Source organism: Mirounga leonina, unplaced genomic scaffold (genome assembly GCF_011800145.1).
Source record: "Mirounga leonina isolate KUSES-001 unplaced genomic scaffold, KU_Mleo_1.0 Mir_151, whole genome shotgun sequence".
Lineage (NCBI taxonomy): Eukaryota > Metazoa > Chordata > Mammalia > Carnivora > Phocidae > Mirounga > Mirounga leonina.
Window position 1 is genome coordinate 61,108,277 of NW_023270377.1, and position 19,782 is coordinate 61,128,058.

The 19,782-nt window shown below is 37.1% G+C and overlaps 1 protein-coding gene across 5 annotated transcripts in view; it reads right to left on the minus strand.

Moving 5' to 3' along the window:
* The window catches only part of PPIG (peptidylprolyl isomerase G), a 54,658-nt gene that overhangs the window by 13,120 nt on the left and 21,756 nt on the right, over positions 1–19,782 (minus strand). For all 5 annotated transcript variants that reach the window (XM_035007821.1, XM_035007816.1, XM_035007819.1 and 2 more), the window contains 3 exons: positions 13,613–13,642; positions 13,382–13,521; positions 447–660 (listed from right to left, as the gene is read on the minus strand). In XM_035007821.1, coding sequence (XP_034863712.1) covers positions 447–660; positions 13,382–13,521; positions 13,613–13,642 — 384 coding nt within the window. The remainder of the gene's footprint in view (positions 1–446; positions 661–13,381; positions 13,522–13,612; positions 13,643–19,782) is intronic.

The window sequence follows — 19,782 nt, forward strand, 5'->3', positions numbered from 1 at the left end:
GAGTTCAGACAAACAGAACTGAATGGCTTTGTTGAAAATGATATGAATGTACCTAAATTTAATCTACAGACTGTAGAATCAAAATGGTCTTATACTTGGGGCGCCTAGGTGGCTCAGTTGCTTGAGTGGCTGCCTTTGGCTCAGGTCATGATCCTGGAGTCCCTGGATCGAGTCCCGCATCAGGCTCCCTGCTCGGCAGGGAGTCTGCTTCTCCCTCTCACCCTCCCCCCTCTCATGTGCTCTCTCTCTCATTCTCTCTCTTTCAAATAAATAAATAAATAAATAAAATCTTAAAAAAAAAAATGGTCTTATACTTAATGCTAGGAAATATTTCTCACTATTTTAATATCGCCATGCAGATGATCCAAAATCCCAATAGATTTACTTATAAACTGAAGGGAATTAGAATATAAAGCTAGTATTATAAAAGAATTTAAAATTAAGACCTTTTCTTGCTTTTCTTTCGCTTCTTCTTTTCTTTCTTGTGTTTTCGGGAATTTTTCCTATGTTTCTTTTTTCTTTTTTTTGATTTCTCTTCAGAAGCACTTTCTGAATCAGAAGAATCAGAAGACGACTGAGAATCACTTGAGCTATCTGAGTCACTGGATGAGGAGGAAGATGATGACGATGACTTATGTCTTTTCTTTTCTTCTTTCTTAGCTTTAATAAGAAACAAAAATGGTTTTGGTCAGCACTTTTTAGATAAACTTTATAAGTGGAAATTTAGGTCTGCAGCAGATTCTCACTAAGTCCAGTATTTAACACTTAGCTCATCCAGCTATGTGAACTGAGGAGTACAGGAAAGGAGTCAAGACTTAGGATTAGAATCCAGATCCCTGGATTCATAGATCGAAGTTCTATCTATTACGCCAAAGAATTTTGGAAAAGTAACAGGTTAAGTCTAAAACACTAAGTTGATTTTAGGAAACACTTAAATGACAGTTTCTAAAAAGCACAGAATTTTGAGTCCCAGATTAGAATCTTCTTGTGGTTTTCAACTTTTTCTATTATCAAGAATAGAGGTAGAACTGTAAGAGAGAAATAACACACATAAAAAATACTTTGCATAAATGTGGAAAATAAGAAACATGACTCCACTGGCATTGGCTTGTTTCAATGCCTGAGCATTCCTCTAATGATTAAGAAATTTAGCTTAGTTGAAGAGAATTACCACAGACGGTAGTCATTTGCCAATGGTTAATAACTATGCTACAAAACTATGCTACAAAAATAATTTCAAATTGAAATTTTATTTTGGATTAAGTAGGTAATAATTTTTAAAGGGATCCCAAAACTCAAATGCTTTAAGGACCAGGCAACAAATATAAATAAGTGAAATTAACCAGGTATGATACAACAGGAATTGGGGAAAGATAAGACAAACTGAATAGAGCCTGACTCATCTAAAGGTATTCTAATTCAAACTATGGTGGACTTAAAGAGAAATCAGGCCAAAGATGTGACAACACTGATATATGGATAAGTATAATAAACTGGAACACATCAAATATATTAGAATTCATCAGTTCATATATATTAGAATTCATCAGTTCATAATGATATTGGTAAATAAAATATAAAGAAATTACCTGCTTTTCCTTATACAAACTGTACCCACAGGCTAACCAAACAGTAAATGAAAGGAAAATGCTCTTTTATCAAAAGTATTCAGGAATAAATGAAGCAGAAATGATGATTAGGATATCATCATTTTGCAACTCATAATGAGGCACTGACACCAAGAACTGCTGCAGAGCACAAAAACTACTTTTCGTATATGACACTTGCTCTTGTCAAATAAATCCATCCATCCATCCATCCATCCACCCATCCAAACTGCATCTGATCAACTTTCTAGACCTAACTACAAAGTCATATGAAATAGAGGCAAAAAAGAACACATTACATAACAAAGATGCAATCAGTATAATCTAATGTCTGTAATAATGGAAAACACTACAGGACAAATGACCTAGCTTGTTCAACAAATAAATCTCAAGGAAATAAAAGAGATGGTACCGGAAATCTATTTAAAACAATATCAAAAAAATCTCACAAACCCAATGTCTGAACCTTACTTGGATTCAAATTAAAACATTAAAAAAATTACATTAATGAAACAATTAGAAATTGGAACACTGACAGGAATATTTAGGAATATACATGTGTGTACACAATTATGATATTAGTTTTCTTAAAGGAATCGTTTTTTAGACCAATAATGAAATATTTATCAATAAAATGTCATGCCTAGAATTCGCTTCAAAACAACAAGAAAGGGAGAACTGGCCAGGATATAGGTAAAATGATACTGGCCATGACTTAATTGTTGAAGCTGCGTAATGAACACTATTGTTTGGTTATACTACTTTGACCACTTCTGTATATGTTAGTATTTTCCATGATAAAAAAAAAAATCAGAGCACAAAGAAAATACATCTTTGGACTGACTGTTGGTTGATTACAGACCTTAATTGAAAGGGTTAACAGCTGGTTTATAGCCTTTCCTTTAGCCTCAGGAGCACCTGAGGTTCTGGCAGTTGGCCAAATCATTCTTGAAACTCTTAGCTCAGAATTTATAGGAGTGTACTAATTAAAAAATAAATGACAATCTGGCTGAAGTTACTATGTACTTTACCCAGGACTTGCAGTTCACCACACCAAGACTGTTTTTCCAGTACCAGTAAGATGCTGCTGCACTGGAGAATGGGAATAAGGTATAAAAGGTGAAGGCAGGGGGGAGGAGAGAAAAAAAAAAAAGGTGAAGGGACCTGAGGTAAAGGCTTCATCACACAGCCATGTTCCTCAGGGTCATGAACATAACAAAAGTGAGATGCCTGGGACGTATGCAAGCTCTGCCTAGAAATCATGAGATCTCTACTATGTTGTTGCTGTACAAACTATGCTGTTCCTGTCCTGAATCCTTTCCTAAAGGAAAATAAACTTAGTGCTGAGTAAAGTCTATTTTGTATTTTGTCTCATGAGTCCAACTGTTAATCTGAACCCAAGCCCAATGTTGTCGGTTGAGGCACAGAATGGGTATGTAAACATATACAAACTGAAACATCCACTTATATATACTACAAACCTAAGAGATGGGTGGGTGGGTAGGAGGTAATCAAACTTAAACTGAAGGAATAAATTCATAATGAATAACTCTAAATATGAGATCACAAAATAGGCAAGCAAAATAATTCACATAAACACAGTAATGCTTTACTTGATTACCATGATTTACCAGATTAACAAAGCTTTATTTACCAGTTCCAACTTATATTTATTTTGCATTGAGATTCTTTCCCAGGGTAAATACACTGCAGTTTGCTTCTTTAACAAGCCTAATCTCCCCACCAAATGTATTTTTTTTAATTATTTATTTATTTATTTGACAGAGAGAGAGATAGCGAGAACAGGAACACAAGCAGGGGGAGTGGGAGAGGGAGAAGCAGGCCCCCCGCCAAGCAAGGAGCCCGATGTGGGACTCGATCCCGGGACTCCGGGATCATGACCCAAGCCGAAGGCAGACGCTCAACAACTGAGCCACCCAGGCGCCCTCCCCACCAAATGTATTAAATACATTTCAAATGACCATAATTTAGTTCACATATCACTTTTTAAAAAATATTTTATTTATTTGAGAGCAAGGGAGAGAGTGAGATAGAGACAGAGAGTTAGTTCTAATAGAATATATCCTGAGTCTCAAAATCTGTGTTAAACTAAATTTAAAAATATGATTTATGCACATTGTGAATCTAACTGAAACTTTATCCTTCTCAGATCAACAAATACAGATGACCACACCCTTGCAGTCAAAAATCCATGTGTAATTTTTGACTCCACAAAAACTTAACTGCTAATAGCCTACTGTTGACCAGAAACCTTACCAATAATTATAGTCAAGCAACACATATTTTTGTAGGTTTATATGGATTATATACTGTATTTTATTTTATTTTACCTTTTTAGAGAGAAGGAGAGGCGGAGAGAGAGACGGGGGGGGGGGCAGAGGGGTGGAGGGAGGGAGAGAGGGGGGAGAGAGAGAGAGAGCGAGCAACTGTAGCAGGCTCTACGCCAAGCACGGAGTCTTTAGGTATGGGCCTCAATCTCTCAACCCTGAGATCATGACCTGAGCCAAAATCAAGAGTTGGATGCTTACTCAACTGAGCCACCCAGGCGCCCCTATATACTGTATTCTTAAAATAAGTGAGAGAAAAAATATTAAGAAAATCATAAGGATGAAAAATACATTTACAGTACTACACTGTTTTTATATATTTTAAAAAAAATCCATGTATAAGTAGACTCGTGCAGCTCAAACCCGTGTGCAAGGGTCAACTGTATGTTTGAGTAATATATAGATAGTATATAGTACATATAATACTAAAGTAAACAGTTTATAGATAAGTATGTAACATGAAGGCAGGATGTAGAGTATATGGGCAAGTTCCATAGTAAACTTAAAAGATATGCACCTTCCCTCAGAGTTTAGAATCTATTTGGAAAATAAGACCAACAAGTGTGCATTCAATAGCAAACAGCATCAGAAAATATACACTTTAGTAAATTTTCTAGAAACTGACTATAAATTGTATAAGGATTTAAAGTGAGTATGGTTAATAAACACAAAAGTAAAAAAAAATAAAAGAAACACAAAAGTAGAAAGGCTTTCAAGAAGTCAGTTCCACTGTTACACAACATATGTATTCCTATAAATCACTATGCTGTGTATGAAAAATTACACAATAAAAACTACATGGCTTATGGGAAAAATGGGAAAAAGGTGCAAAACCCAAAAACTTCATCAATAACATAAAAAAAAAGTACAGGAAACTAATAAAAATGGCAGCAGAGTTTTACACACATTAAATGGTTAATACATAAATACAACAATAAATGTGGCACTTTACTTTGAAAAAAACCTAGGGTTCACCTGTGGCAATAAATATTAGGGGGCTATAACTTGTGAGTTACTGTAAAGTAGTGGAAGGGTAATCTAAAATCAGATGGAAGGTTTCAGCAGTAGATTGTGCTTAAGTGTGACTTATAACACAAGTAAATAACTGTGATAGTTTAGTTGATGTTTAAGGTGTGTGTAATGTGTAATTTTTGTGTATTCCTGTGAAGCTGTTACCCTGGGTGTAATTTTCTGCATTCACTTTATGTTTCTTCTAAACAAGATCATGTATAAACAAAGGTGAAAAAGGTATTATGTTCAAATTGTTTTCTAATATACCAATTGAATAAAACAAAAGCCTGTTTTCAAAACAAACAGTATAGCAGAACTGACTATACTACATTAAGATTTCATAGGAGTAGGGGGCGCCTGGGTGGCTCAGTTGGTTAAGCAACTGCCTTCAGCTCAGGTCATGATCCTGGAGTCCCGGGATCGAGTTCCGCATCGGGCTCCCTGCTCAGCAGGGAGTCTGCTTCTCCCTCTGACCCTCCCCCCTCTCATGCTCTCTCTATCTCATTCTCTCTCTCAAATAAATAAATAAAATCTTAAAAAAAAAAAAAAAGAATGTTTAAAAAAAAAAGATTTCAGAGGAGTAGGAATAGTGGGGATTAATATCTGTACTCACAAAATGCTAATAAGCACTGAACAAACAGTCCCTTTATAGGTGTAATTTAAGAATGAGTAGATGAGGGGCGCCTGGGTGCCTCAGTCGTTAAGCATCTGCCTTCAGCTCAGGTCATCATCCCAGGGTCCTGGGATCGAGCCCCGCATCGGGCTCCCTCCTCAGCGGGAAGCCTGCTTCTCCCTCTCCCCCTCCCCCTGCTAGTGTTCCCTCTCTCGCTGTGTCTCTGTCAAATGAATAAATAAAAGCTTAAAAAAAAAAAAAAGAATGAGTAGATTATAGTCAAGGAGGTAAAAGACCTGCACTCTGAAACTATAAAACATTGATGAAAGAAATTGAAGATGACACAAATGGAAAGATATTCCATACTCACGGTTTGGAAGAACAGATGTTAAAATGTCCATACTACCAAAACAATCTACAGATTTAATGCAAATCCTATTGAAATACCAAGAACATTTTTCACAGAACTGGAAAAACAATCCTAAAATCTGTATGGAACCACAAAAGATCCTAATAGTCAAAGCAATCTTGAAAAAGGACAAAACTGAAAGTATCACAATCCCAAAATTTCAAGATACACTACAAAGCTGTAGTAATCAAAACAGTATAACCATGAGAGATGATGGACTCTGAAAAACAAACTGAGGGTTCTAGAGGGGAGGGGGGTGGGAAGATGGGTTAGCCTGGTGATGGGTATTGAGGAGGGCACGTTCTGCATGGAGCACTGGGTGTTATGCACAAACAATGAATCATGGAACACTACATCTAAAACTAATGATGTAATGTATGGGGATTAACATAACAATAAAAAATAAAAATAATAAAAAAAAACAGTACGGGGCGCCTGGGTGGCTCAGTTGGTTAAGCGACTGCCTTCGGCTCAGGTCATGATCCTGGAGTCCCGGGATCGGGTCCCGCATCGGGCTCCCTGCTCGGCGGGGGATCTGCTTCTCCCTCTCATGCTCTCTGTCTCTCATCCTCTGTCTCTCAAATAAATAAAAAAACAAACAAACAAAAAAACAAACAAAAAAAAACAGTACAGTACTGGCCCCCAAAAAGACACAGAGATCAACAGAACAGAATAGACAGTTCAGAAATAAACCCATGATTATATGGTCAATTAACCTATAACAAAGGAGGCAAGAATATACAACAGGTAAAAGACAGTCTCTTCAACAAATGGCATTGGGAAAACTGGACAGCAACACGTAAAAGAATGAAACCAGACCACTTTCTAACACCATACACAAAAATAAACTCAAAATGGATTAAGGATCTAAATATGAGTTCTGAAACCATAAAAATCCTAGAAGAGAGCACAAGCAGTCATTTCTCTGACATTAGCTGCAGCATCTTTTTTCTAGGTATGTCTCCAGAGGCAAGGGAAACAAAAAAACTATTTAGACTACATCAAAATATAAAGGTAATATAAAGCTATTAATATAATAAACTATTCAGACTACATCAAAATATAAAGCTTCTGCACAGCAAAGGAAACAATCAACAAAACTAAAAGACAACTAACTGAATGGGAGAAGGTATTTGCAAATGACATATCCGATAAAGGGTTAGTTTCCAAAACATATGAAGAACTTATACAACTCAACACCAAAAACCCAAATAATCCAATTAAAATTGGGCAGAAGACATGAATAGACATTTCTCCAAAGAAGACATCCAGATGGCCAAGACAAATGAAAAGCTGCTCAACACCACTCATCATCAGGGAAATGCAAATTAAAACCACAATGAAGTATCACTTCGGACCTGTCACAATGACTAAAATCAAAAACACAAGAAACGAGTGTTGATGAGCATGTGGAGAAAAAAGAACTCTCATGTACTGTTGGTGAGAATGCAAACAGTTGCAGCCACTCTGGAAAACAGTACGGCGGTTCCTCAAAAAATTAAAAATAGCATTATCACATGATCCAGTAACTCCACTACTGGGTATTTACTGACAAAATACAAAACACTAATTTGAAAAGATATATACACCCCTGTTTATTGCAGCATTATTTAAAATAGTGAAATTATGGAAGCAGCCTAAGTGTCCACTGATAGATAAATGGACAAAAATGTGGCATATATACAATGGAGTATTACTCAGCCATAAAAAACAACGAAATCTTGTCATTTGCAACAACACAGATGGATCTATAGGATATAATACTAAGTAAATAAGTCAGTCAGTGAAAGACAAATACCATGTAATTTCACTCTTGTGGAATTTAAGAAACAAAACAAACGAACTCTCTTTTAGAGAACTGATGGTTATCAGAATTGGGGGGGGCGGTGGAGGGGGTGAAATAGGTGAAAAGGATTAAGAGTACACTTATCATGATGAGCACTGAGTAATGTATAGAATTGTTGAAGCATTATACTGTACATCTAAAACTAAGAGAATGTTGTATGTTAATTACACTGGATTAAATTAAATTAAATTACACTGGCAATTAAAATCAATCAAATGGCTAAAGGAATTTCTCTAAAGAGAAAGGAAATAATAGAAAGTGGCTTGGAATTTCAGAAAGAAAAAACAAGAATGGGTAAAAGATATGGGATAAAGGAACAATCAGTTCATATAACTATAAATGATTCTTAAATTAAAAGATGCTAGGGGCGCCTGGGTGCCTCAGTCGGTTAAGTGTCCCAACTCTTGGTTTTGGCTCATGTCATGATCCCAGGGTCGTGAGATGGAGCTTGGAGTCCGCTTGAAGATTCTCTCCCTCTGCCCCTTCCCCCATTTTCATGCTAAAAATAAATAAATCTTAAAAAAAATAAGATGCTAGTATCAAACACCTTAGAGAAATGCCAATTAAAATCAGCTGAAAAAAAAATCCCACCTATTATTAGGCTGACAAAGATTAAAGAGTTTGACAATACATGGCTTTGCAAAGTATATAAGGGTAATTAATTTTGTGTTCAATGGCAGTGTCTATCAAAATTACAAATGCATGACCCCTATAATCTATTAATTCCATTTTTAGGAATTTATCCCCTGTAATCTATTAATTCCATTTTAGGAATTTGACCAAAATTCACATACATTTAGAATGATATACAAAATGTGGGAATGAAAACTGATGGGCAGAGACAGGAAGGAGACTTCACTGACTATCTTTTTTGGCCTCTAAATATTAAAGCAAATGAATATATTAAATTTAAAAAAATTGTAGAGGGGCACCTGGGTGGCTCAGTCGTTAAGCATCTGCCTTTGGCTCAGGTCATGATCCCAGGGTCCTGGGATAGAGCCCCACGTCGGGCTCCCTGCTCAGCAGGGTGTCTACTTCTCCCTCTCCCACTCCCCCTGCTTGTGTTCCCTCTCTCGCTGTGTCTCTTTGTGTCAAATAAATAAATAAAATCTTTACCAAAAAAAACCCAAAAACTGTAGATACTGGGGTGCCTGGGTGGCTCAGTTGGTTAAGCAGCTTCCTTCAGCTCAGGTCATGATCCTGGGGTCCTGGGATGGAGCCCCAAGTCAGGGTCCCTGCTTAGTGGGGAGTCTACTTCTCCCTCTCCCTCCACCCCTCTCCCCACACTCATGCTCTCTCTCGCTCACTCTCTCAAATAAAATCTTAAAAAAATAATAAAAAGTTAAAAATTGTAGATATTTTAAAACTTCCAAGTATGATAATAATGGTTTCCATCCCGCAAAAAATCCTCCTATACTTGCCTAACCACTTACACACAATCTGTTCCAAAGTATCTGTTAGAAACATGTAGGTATCCTTAAGGTCAAATTAAACATTACTAAAAGCAAAACGACAAGGCAAATTAAAATTCATAATGGATGAAAAGGAATTACGAGGAGTAACACTTTCAACTTTGGGGCCATTTCTGGATAATTTTTTTAGATTATGTAGTTTGCTTATCATCAGGTCAAAGAATTTCCCAAACCTATTCATAGACCTTTTTGAGGGCTGGGATAGGATGTAGTGTAATCTATTAATTAGGTATTGACTTTACTAGTATGATATTAAAGTTAAAAAAAAAAAAAAGCTCCAGAACATTTTGCTTGTAAAAATCTCAGGTGAAAAAAATGCTGCCTTATTCATTTTTATTTGAGATCTACAGATTTTACACCAATGAATTTCATGTGAAACCTTTATATTAAAGGAAATTTCTAGGGCACCATCAAGTAAGATTAAAGAACAGAACAGAAATAAAGAACAGAACTACTCCTAAAACAGGTCTCCCTTAGATATTCTCATTTCATATTACTGGTCTTATCTTCTAATCAGTTTCTAAGTTTAACATCTCACTATTTTCCATTAGAAGTGCCATCACCACTGCTCCTAATTCCAGATTAAGGGCAATGAATGGGATCCTGTTGCTATACAAATGAGTCTCTGGTGTTCTTTACCATCTCCTGAGTACAAGATTCACTAGCTGCTTTCCTTGCTCTGTTCTTTGCATATTGCCAGGCAATGTTTCCTACCCACATAATATGCAAAATTTCTGCTCATATAACTATCTATTTATTGTCCTGTTGCCACAACTCAGCACTTTGTTTCTGTAATATAGCAATGGCCCTGTTTCTTGTTGCATGGTCAAAGTACACCTCTAGCAAACTCTGAAAAGACCATGACCTGAAGTCATGCCAACTCCTGAAAAACCAGTTGAGTATCTTGACCAAGGTAGTGGTTTCACTCTCTGGTGGTCTGTGTTCTATCCTCCACTCTGCCCCATGACAGCCTCTACAGAAATGCAGTTTTCATTAGCCTCCAGTGTTCCATTTCTGCATCTTTTGGAAGGTTCTTCTGCTTGACTATGAACCTTCTCAGGCACATTCAAGTGGCTACAAAAAGCAGAATTTCCAATCTTGCAACAGCAAAGGGAGAAAGGCCCAAGAAGATTGCCCAGACTCACCAAGACCATATACAGGTGGGCCCAGACAGTCAGAATTCTTCAGAAGTCTTTTTGTTTTCTTTCAGGAAGTTAGAAAAAGAAAAGAAAGATTCTGTATTTATTTCTTTTTAAACTGGGGTGTAAATCTCTCAAACAAGGTTTTAAATATAATGATGATGAACACCACCGTGTTACACAAAACTTTTTGACCGTTTCCAATTTGAAACGGTAAGGAGGCCATAAAACATAAACTCGATGTGAGACCCAGCTCTGCCTAGAAAAAAGATTATATAGATGCATTACAAAATCCATTCTGACGAATGTTCTGAATGGTAAATAAAGGTCATAGGTTCTGAACTATGTGACCTTGAATATAAAGATCTTTTCATATTTCCACAGTACGGTCCAGAACAGAATAGGCATGGAAGTTATCACTCAAAACAAATCTGACCTTTTCAGGAACTCCTGGGCAGACACTAATAAAGGGCCAAATGTCCCTCCCCCACCAAACTGCTGAAACTGGTAAGGGCAAGGTATGCTTCCTTAGCACAGTAAGATGCTACATCAATTTTCAGCACAACTTCTTGTCATAATGGCATAGGCAAAATTAGCATTTATCTCTGTTAAGTGAAAATATGTTATAAAGACATAAATAGGGGTGCCTGGGCGGCTCAGTCGGTTATGCGGCTGCCTTCGGTTCAGGTCATAATCCCATGGTCCTGGGATCGAGTCCTGAGTCAGGCTCCTTCCTCAGCAGGGAGCCTGCTTCTCCCTCTCACTCTGCCTGCTGCTCTGCCTACTTGTGCTATCTTTGTCAAGTAAATAAATAAAATCTTTTAAAAAATAAAGACATAAATAATAAAATATAGTGACATTCATTCACTTTCTCATTCTTTCAGCAAATATTCAAACACTGACATTTTATTACCAAAAGAATCTTTACACCAAATTTACTAGAGAATCTATGATAACTGCTTATGGTTTAAAAGGTGTATCTTTTTATTACCGCTATTTCTTTCCAAATATATAAACCACAGTATCCTTAACTTTTATAAGCAGAGAACAGATTCTAACACACAAGACCTTATAGACCACAAAATATAAGAAAAAAACCCCTAATTTTTAGTAGAGAATAAAAGATAGATTTCCTAGACGATATGGGAAGAAATAACGCCTTAAACGAAAATGTTCCAATTGTACTAACAACACTTTGAGGAACTAAGCAACGGAGCCAAGGTCTAAAACTTGCAGACATTAACACAGATTGCATTTTAATTTTTCATTTTTTAAAAAATAAAAGTTATTCAGTAACACCTCATTCTTTACTGGATCCTCACAAACACAACACATACATTATACCTGTTGCTTGTACATATAGACAGAGAGCCAGGCTCATGAACACCAAGAAGTTATATAAACACTCCCATTATGAGCTGCAGCATATTCCTGCAATGGTTTACAAGGTATATGTTTGATATGACAGAGAAGAAAATGAAGTCATCGGAATCAAAGGAGAATAAAGAAACAGAAAATTAAAAATAAGCCTTCTTTATGAACATCCTGGGTCTTTTAAAATTAAAACAAAACAGGGCGCCTGGGTGGCTCAGTTGGTTAAGCGACTGTCTTCGGCTCAGGTCATGATCCTGGAGACCCGGGATCGAGCCCTGCATCGGGCTCCCTGCTTGACAGGGAGCCTGCTTCTCCCTCTGACCCTCCCCCTTCTCATGCTCTCTCTCTCTCTTAAATAAATAAAATCTTAAAAAAAAAAAAATTAAATTAAATTAAAACAAAACAAATGTATTTTTTTTTTTAAGATTTTGTATTTATTTATTTGACAGAGAGAGACAGCAGGAGAGGGAACACAAGCAGGGGAAGCTGGAGAGGGAGAAACAGGCTTCCTGCCGAGCAGGGAGCCCGACGTGGGGCTTAATCCCAGGACCCTGGGATCATGACCTGAGCCAAAGGCAGACGCTTAACAACTGAGCCACCCAGGCGCTCCACAAATGTGTATATTTCTAAATGACACAAAGAAATCAGTATGCCTAAAACTTGAGAACAGAATGTTCTACTTATGGCAATTCTGAAAGGAATGTTAAAGACTTTAATGAGTCAGCAATACATAATAGAAAAAAGTCTAGATCTGGAGCCATCAAGCTTGGGTTTGAAGCTTAGCCCCCTGATGTGGTAAATAACTTAATCTCCTTGACTATTTTCATCTGTAAAATGGGGGAAATACTACAGTGTTATTGTGAGGATCAGAAAAGATTATAGATGACTCTCATATATGTTAAACATGAAAAACTAAGTATTGGTATTATTATTCCCTAGACAAGTTAGAATGGGAAAAACAGAGTCTATTTATTATTTTATTGTTTTCTCCACAGGTAATCTCACCCTATACTTTTAGAATAACAGACCCAATATCTAATAAATGGTAGCAGTTACATATTTCACTTATATAAACACTTAAAATATTCACTTAAAACAAAGTTCTTACCATTCAGATAATATATCAAACTACTGGTCATGTTAACTTCAAAACTTTTGGTCTAAGAAGTTTCTCAAATATGCCAGATGCTTCTGAATCTCAGGAGTGCACGAAAGGAAAATAATTTATTCCCAGTTTCATAGTCTATGTTATTCTCTTCAATTGTCATCTTCCCCCTCGCTGCGTCTTTCTCTAGAAGAGTATTTATTTACCATGCTATTTAGACAACTACCATTAAAACAAAACAAAACAAAAAAAAAGTGGAAGGATAAATTATAGCAAATAACAAGAAAATTAAGTGATTCCATGGTAAATGAACAAAGTATGAAGATAAAACACTTTTAGAAAACACAAATGCCTCATATTTATATTCACATTAATATAAATTTCAAGCCAACTATTTAGAATGTCTCTGCTTGTTCTGTATACATAAGCATTATCAGAAATATGCACTTGTTCTTACCTTTAGATTTGGGAATTAGCTCTCCACAACTGAGTATCCGCACCTCAGCAAATGGTTTGCTAGCTGCATCTGTTTTCTGGTTTTCTATCTCTCTCACAACTTCTTGACCAGATATCACTTGCCCAAAAACAACATGATGCCTAAAGAGTCAATTATAAGATGATCAAATAACAGCTTTTAATTTTAACATTAATTTAAAATGGTCATAAAATAAATTAAAATAATCTTTACCCATCTAAATGAGGAGTTGGCTTCGTTGTTCTTTGGAAGTCATCAGATGGAATAAAAACAAAGTAAGAGAAAAACAAAGTTAGCAGCTCTAAAAAGGAAAAGAAAATAACTGCATTGGAAATAAAGTTGCAAAGAAATCACATGCTATTTTAACATAATAGAATCTTACTACATTAACCTTAAGTAGACAGAAATAATGCAAGATGCTTTTTACATATTTCAAAAACTTATTCTGATCATAAAACTAATACCTACTCATTCTTGAAATTTTACATGTAATTAAAGTTGACATTTTGGTGTCATTTCTATCCATCTATGTTTCTTGCATGTGACTGGGTTCTTACTGAATATTCATAGGTGTATAAAGTTCTATGGTTGTATAATATTCTATTGTATGGACAGACCATAATTTATCAAAAGATTCTATCAGTTCATAGGTTTAACAATAGTGTTTTTCAATCTTAACATTTTAAACAGTTAAAGCATAGGTCAATCCCCTATCCATGGTTTTGCTTTCCACTGTTTCAGTCACCCACAGTCAATTGCAGTCAATCGCAGTCCAGAAGCAGATAATCCTCCATCTCACACACTGTCAGTTCAATAGGAGCCTAATACTACGTCACAATGCCTGTTAGTCACCTCACTTCATTTTTTTTAAAGATTTTACTTCTTTGCAGTGCCTGGGTGGCTCAGTTAAGTGTCTGCCTTCAGCTCAGGTCATGATCCCAGGGTCCTGGGATCGAGCCCCGCATCAGGCTCCCTGCTCAGTGGGAATCCTGCTTCTCCCTCACCCCCTGCTTGTGTTCCCTCTCTCGCTGTCTCTCTCAAATAAATAAATAAAATCTTAAAAAAATTTTTTTTTAATTTATTTATCTGACAGAGCACAAGCAGGGGGAGAGGCAGGCCGGGGGAGACGCAGGCCACGGGAGAGGGAGAAGCAGGTTACCCGCTGAGCAGGGAGCCTGATGTGGAGCTCGATCCCAGGACCCCAGGATCATGACCTGAGCTGAAGGCAGACACTTAACCGACTGAGCCACCCAGGCACCCCTCACTTCTTTTCATCAGGTAGGCATTTTATCATCTCACTTCATCACAAGAAGGATGAGTACAGTAAGATATTTTCAGAGACCACATTCATGTAACCTTTGTTACAGTGTATTATTATAATTGTTTTATTTTATTACTATTGCTATTAATCTCTTACCATCCCTAATTTATAAATTAAACTTTTATCTGTAGTTTTAGGCATTCATTAGGGGATCTTGAAACGTACTCCCTGTGGATAATATTCAGATGGCCCTCATACATGTTCTGTTGGACCAGAAAAGAAATGGTCCTTATTGTTTATAAAATTTTCAGTTAGCTGCCAAGATTCAAAACTTTGGATACTTTAAGATAAAAATCCAGATTTCAGACCTTTACTGGAAAGCTGGAAGGTGTGGCCCCTGGCATGTGGCAATAATGGGTCAGGCTGATTATCCCTGTCTTTTTAATACAGGGATTAATAGTGTAGATTCTTATCCCAGCAGGCTTTATTTGCTTATGTTACTTGCCTAAGACCTAAAGACTTTTGAGCTTTTTACCCCTGATAAACAAGGAAACTTCACAATGAAGAAAGAGATCTGGATTAAAACTTGGGACAAAACTCAGGACGCCTGGGTGGCTCAGCTGGTTAAGCATCTGCCTTTGGCTCAGGTCATGATCCCAGGGTCCTGCTTCTCCCTCTGCTGTTCCCCCCGCTTGTGCTGTCAAATAAAGAAATAAAATCTTAAAACAAACAAACAAGCAAAAAACTTTGGACCAAACTCAAAGTAAGCGAACGTCCAACAAATGAAGTAATTTTTTAAAATCCTTTTTCCACTCCACACCAATCTTAAACCCCTATAGTTAAGAAAACTGGTATCTGAGTAGCTATGAAGACACACTGCTGTAACAGACTGAAGATGGGCACTATATATAATTTGTTATTTTAAAGAATCTAATCAAAAAAGGCATTAGAAATTTGGAAGAAGGAACACAATTTAAGCTAACCTTTGGTTAAAGCCCACACACTAATGAAAAAAGTTCAAACATGTACATGTATTTTTACAAGATCATCTTGCTTTTAAAACTAACCTATTATTGTTTTCTGTCTCTAACAGCTATGCTCACCTGAACTCGCTTAAACCATCTAGAGATGTAAAACCCTATGTGTATACGATACATGTATTTGTATTACAGATTACATTCAATGTATATATATAACTTGCATCCAGATTTAGTCAGTCTTTGCCTCAGATACTGTATTTGCCAAGTTCACTTGCTCACTAGAATTTACCTGAAACCCCTAAACCAATACTCCTCTGTTTTCATGGTCATTCTCAGATTGGTAAGAAAAAGAAAAAAAATGTACTGATGAGTAGAAAAACTAGAACTCTTGGGGGCTCCTGGGTGGCTCAGTCGGTTAAGCAGCTGCCTTCGGCTCAGGTCATGATCCTGGGGTCCTGGGATCGAGCCCCACGTCCAGCTCCCTGCTCAGCAGAGAGCCTGCTTCTCCCTCTCCCTCTGCCTACCACTCTGCCTGCTTGTGCTATCTGTTGAATAAATAAAATCTTTAAAAACAAAACAAAACAAAACAAAACCCCTAGAACTCTTGTATAGTGCTGGTAGGAATGTAAAATGATTCAACCACTGTGGAAAACAGTTTAGTGGCTCCTCAGAGAACTAAATATAGAATTACCATATGATCCAGCAATTCCATTTTTATGTATATACCTAAAATTGAGAAGGGACTCAAACAAATATGGGTATGCCAAAGTTTACTGCAGCACTATTCATCATAGCCAAAAGGTGGAAACAACCCAAATGTCCACTAAACTAAATGTAGTATGTACATTATATATAATGGAGTATATTCAGCCATAAAAAGGAACAAAGTTCTGATACATGCAACACGGCTGAACCTTGAAAACAGGCTAAATAAAATAAGCTCGAAACAGAAGGACAAATATTGTATGATTCTGCTTGTATATCTAGAACAGGCAAGTTCATAAAGACAGAAAATAGAGGTTACCAGGGGCTAAGGGTAAAAAGAAATGGGTTAGTTTCTGGGACAATGAAATAGTTTTGGATACAATGGTAACAGCTCCATAGTATTGTGAATATAATCAATACCATTAAATTATACACTTAAAAATGGTTAAAATGGCAAATTTTATATCACATACGTTGCCACAATAAAAAATAATTTAAGATTAAAAACTGAAGTTTTCTCCTTTAAAAACAATAAAACAGAAATTAAAGAAGGGCAACCTACAAATTAAGAGATAAGGAAAAATCAACATATAGAGGGAAGATTCTGAAAATATACATGAGGGCGCCTGGGTGGCTCAGTTGGTTAAGCGACTGCCTTCGGCTCAGGTCATGACCCTGGAGTCCCGGGATCGGGTCCCGCATCGGGCTCCCTGCTCGGCAGGGAGTCTGCTTCTCCCTCTGACCCTCCCCCCTCTCATGCTCTCTCTATCTCATTCTCTCTCTCAAATAAATAAATAAAATCTTTAAAAATATATATATATACATGAAGGATTACATAAACTTAACAGAGAGGTTTTGGTTAGCACAGGAAGGCTTTTCCTTAAAAAAAGGAAAACAAACGATAACACTTAAGTGTTGTTGAGAATCTGGTGATACTGGCACTTTACATACTGCTGATATCTGAGTACAGTAGCAATATACATGGAAAGGCTTAAAAATGTGTAAACAGGGGCACCTGGGGGGGCTCAGTCCGTTAAACGTCTGCCTTCAGCTTGGGTCATGATCCTAGCATTCTGGGATCGAGCCCCCGTCACGTTCCCTGCTCAGCGGGGGAAGGGGGGGGATCGGCTTCTCCCTCTCCTTCGGGCCCCTCCTCTTTGCTTGTGTTCTCTCTCAAATAAATAAAATCTTCAAAAAAACAATGTGTAAACATTTCACTAAGTAAACTCTTAGCAGCTTATGTAAAATAATTAAAAATGCATCAAACAGGTACAACAATGTTCACTGAAGCAGTGTGAAAACCAAAAAGCAAGTCAAATGTTTAAAAATTAAATAAAGCAAAATACATTCAAACAATGGATTCACATATAGCTATTAAAATGTTAATTAATACTTCGTGATGTGCAGAGATTTATACTGTATCCAAAAGTTGATCAAACAGTATATGCAACATTTATTTATTTAAGATTTTTATTTGTCGGGCGCCTGGGTGGCTCAGTCGTTAAGCGTCTGCCTTCGGCTCGGGTCATGATCCCAGGGTCCTGCGATCGAGTCCCACATCGGGCTCCCTGCTCGGCAAGAAGCCTGCTTCTCCCTCTCCCACTCCCCCTGCTTGTGTTCCTGCTCTCTCTATCTCTCTCTCTGTCAAATAAATAAATAAAAATCTTTAAAAAAAAAATTTTTTTTATTTGTCAGAGAGAAAGAGCACAGCATGGGGAGCAGCAGGCTCCCCGCTGAGCAAGGAGCCCGATGCAGAACTTGATCCCAGAACCCTGGGATCATGACCTAAGCCGAAGGCAGACGCTTAACCAACTGAGTCATCCAGACATCCCTATATGCAACATTTAGCTTACATTTTTATTGCCGAGAAAGATACCCTGGGGATGGGAATGTTTTTCTTCTTTTTATCTGTGTTCTTTTTCTACAACCAACATGATATAAATTGTTTTCATTTAAATAATCAGAAAAATCCCCACATAGGCAACTGGTTGAATGAACTAGAGTATATTCACACATTATGCAGCTGCAAAAACAAATGAAAAGGATCTCTATGAACTGATATGGAGCGATTTCCAGGATATACTGCTAAGTGAAAAGAGCAAAACATTGTATATAGTATATGCTATCTACCATGTAAGAAAGGAAAATAAGAAAAAATATATTATCTGTGCTTATTTTTATAAAAAAGAAATACAGGAAGGGGTGCCTGTGTGGCTCAGTTGGTTAAAGGTTTGCCTGCAGCTCAGATTATGATATCCAGGTCCTGGGATGGAGCCCTTCATTGGGCTCCCCACTCAGCAGGGAGTCTGCTTCTCTCTCATTCTCTTTCCCCACTTCTGCCCCTCCCCACCACTCATTCTCTCTCAAATAAATAAATAAAATCTTAAAAAAAAATACAGGAAGATAAACCAGAATCTAATGAGGCTGGTTACTAAAATGGATGGGTGGAAATGGGATGAAAAAATGGGGAATGTCAATGGAGGTGAAGAGTTAGGTGGGAGTGATACTTTCAGAGGCATTCTTTTTGAATCACACAATGTTTTATAAACAAACACAAAGCCAAAAACTCAAAAAACAAATCAAAATAAGGTGAGAGAACAAAATATAATCATAAACAAATGAACCTAACATATTTTGAGTCACAAAACCACACAAAATTCACACCAAAATGTACTAACCCAAGTCACTTTTATTTTTATTTATTTTTTTTTAGATTTTATTTTATCCACTTGAAAGAGAGACATAGCTAGAGAGGGAACACAAGCAGGGGTAGTGGGAGAGGGAGAAGCAGGCTTCCCGCCGAGCAGGGAGCCCAACGCGAAGCTCGATCCCAGGACACTGGGACCATGACCTAAGCTGAAGGCAGACGCTTAATGACTGAGCCACCCAGTTGCCCAAGTCACTTTTAAACAGTTATTTTAACTACATATCCTCAATCTAAAACCAAAAATAACTATAAACAGTAACTCTAGTTAGTAGGTTACTTTTCATAGCAGTATAGAACGGTGATTTTTTATTCTAGGATTCAGCAAATAGGTAGAAATTTTGAAGATAATGGGAGCCAAGTTTCTCATTGTTAAAGAAGGGAGTTACAAATATGGAACAGTAAAACACTAGAATAATCTATATGGTGCTTACTGATTAAGTTCCTCTTGAGGGGAGAGTTTAAGGCTAATGAAGAGGAGACCAAATCTGTATCCATAGGACATGATAAAAAATATGCATTGTTTTAAATTTTTTTTATTTTTTTATTTTTATTTATTTATTTTTTTAAAGATTTTATTTATTTATTTGAGACAGAGAGAATGAGAGAGAGAGCACATGAGAGGGCAGAGGGTCAGAGGGAGAAGCAGACTCCCTGCTTAGCAGGGAGCCCGATGTGGGACGCGATCCCGGGACTCCAGGATCATGACCTGATCCAAAGGCAGTCGCTTAAC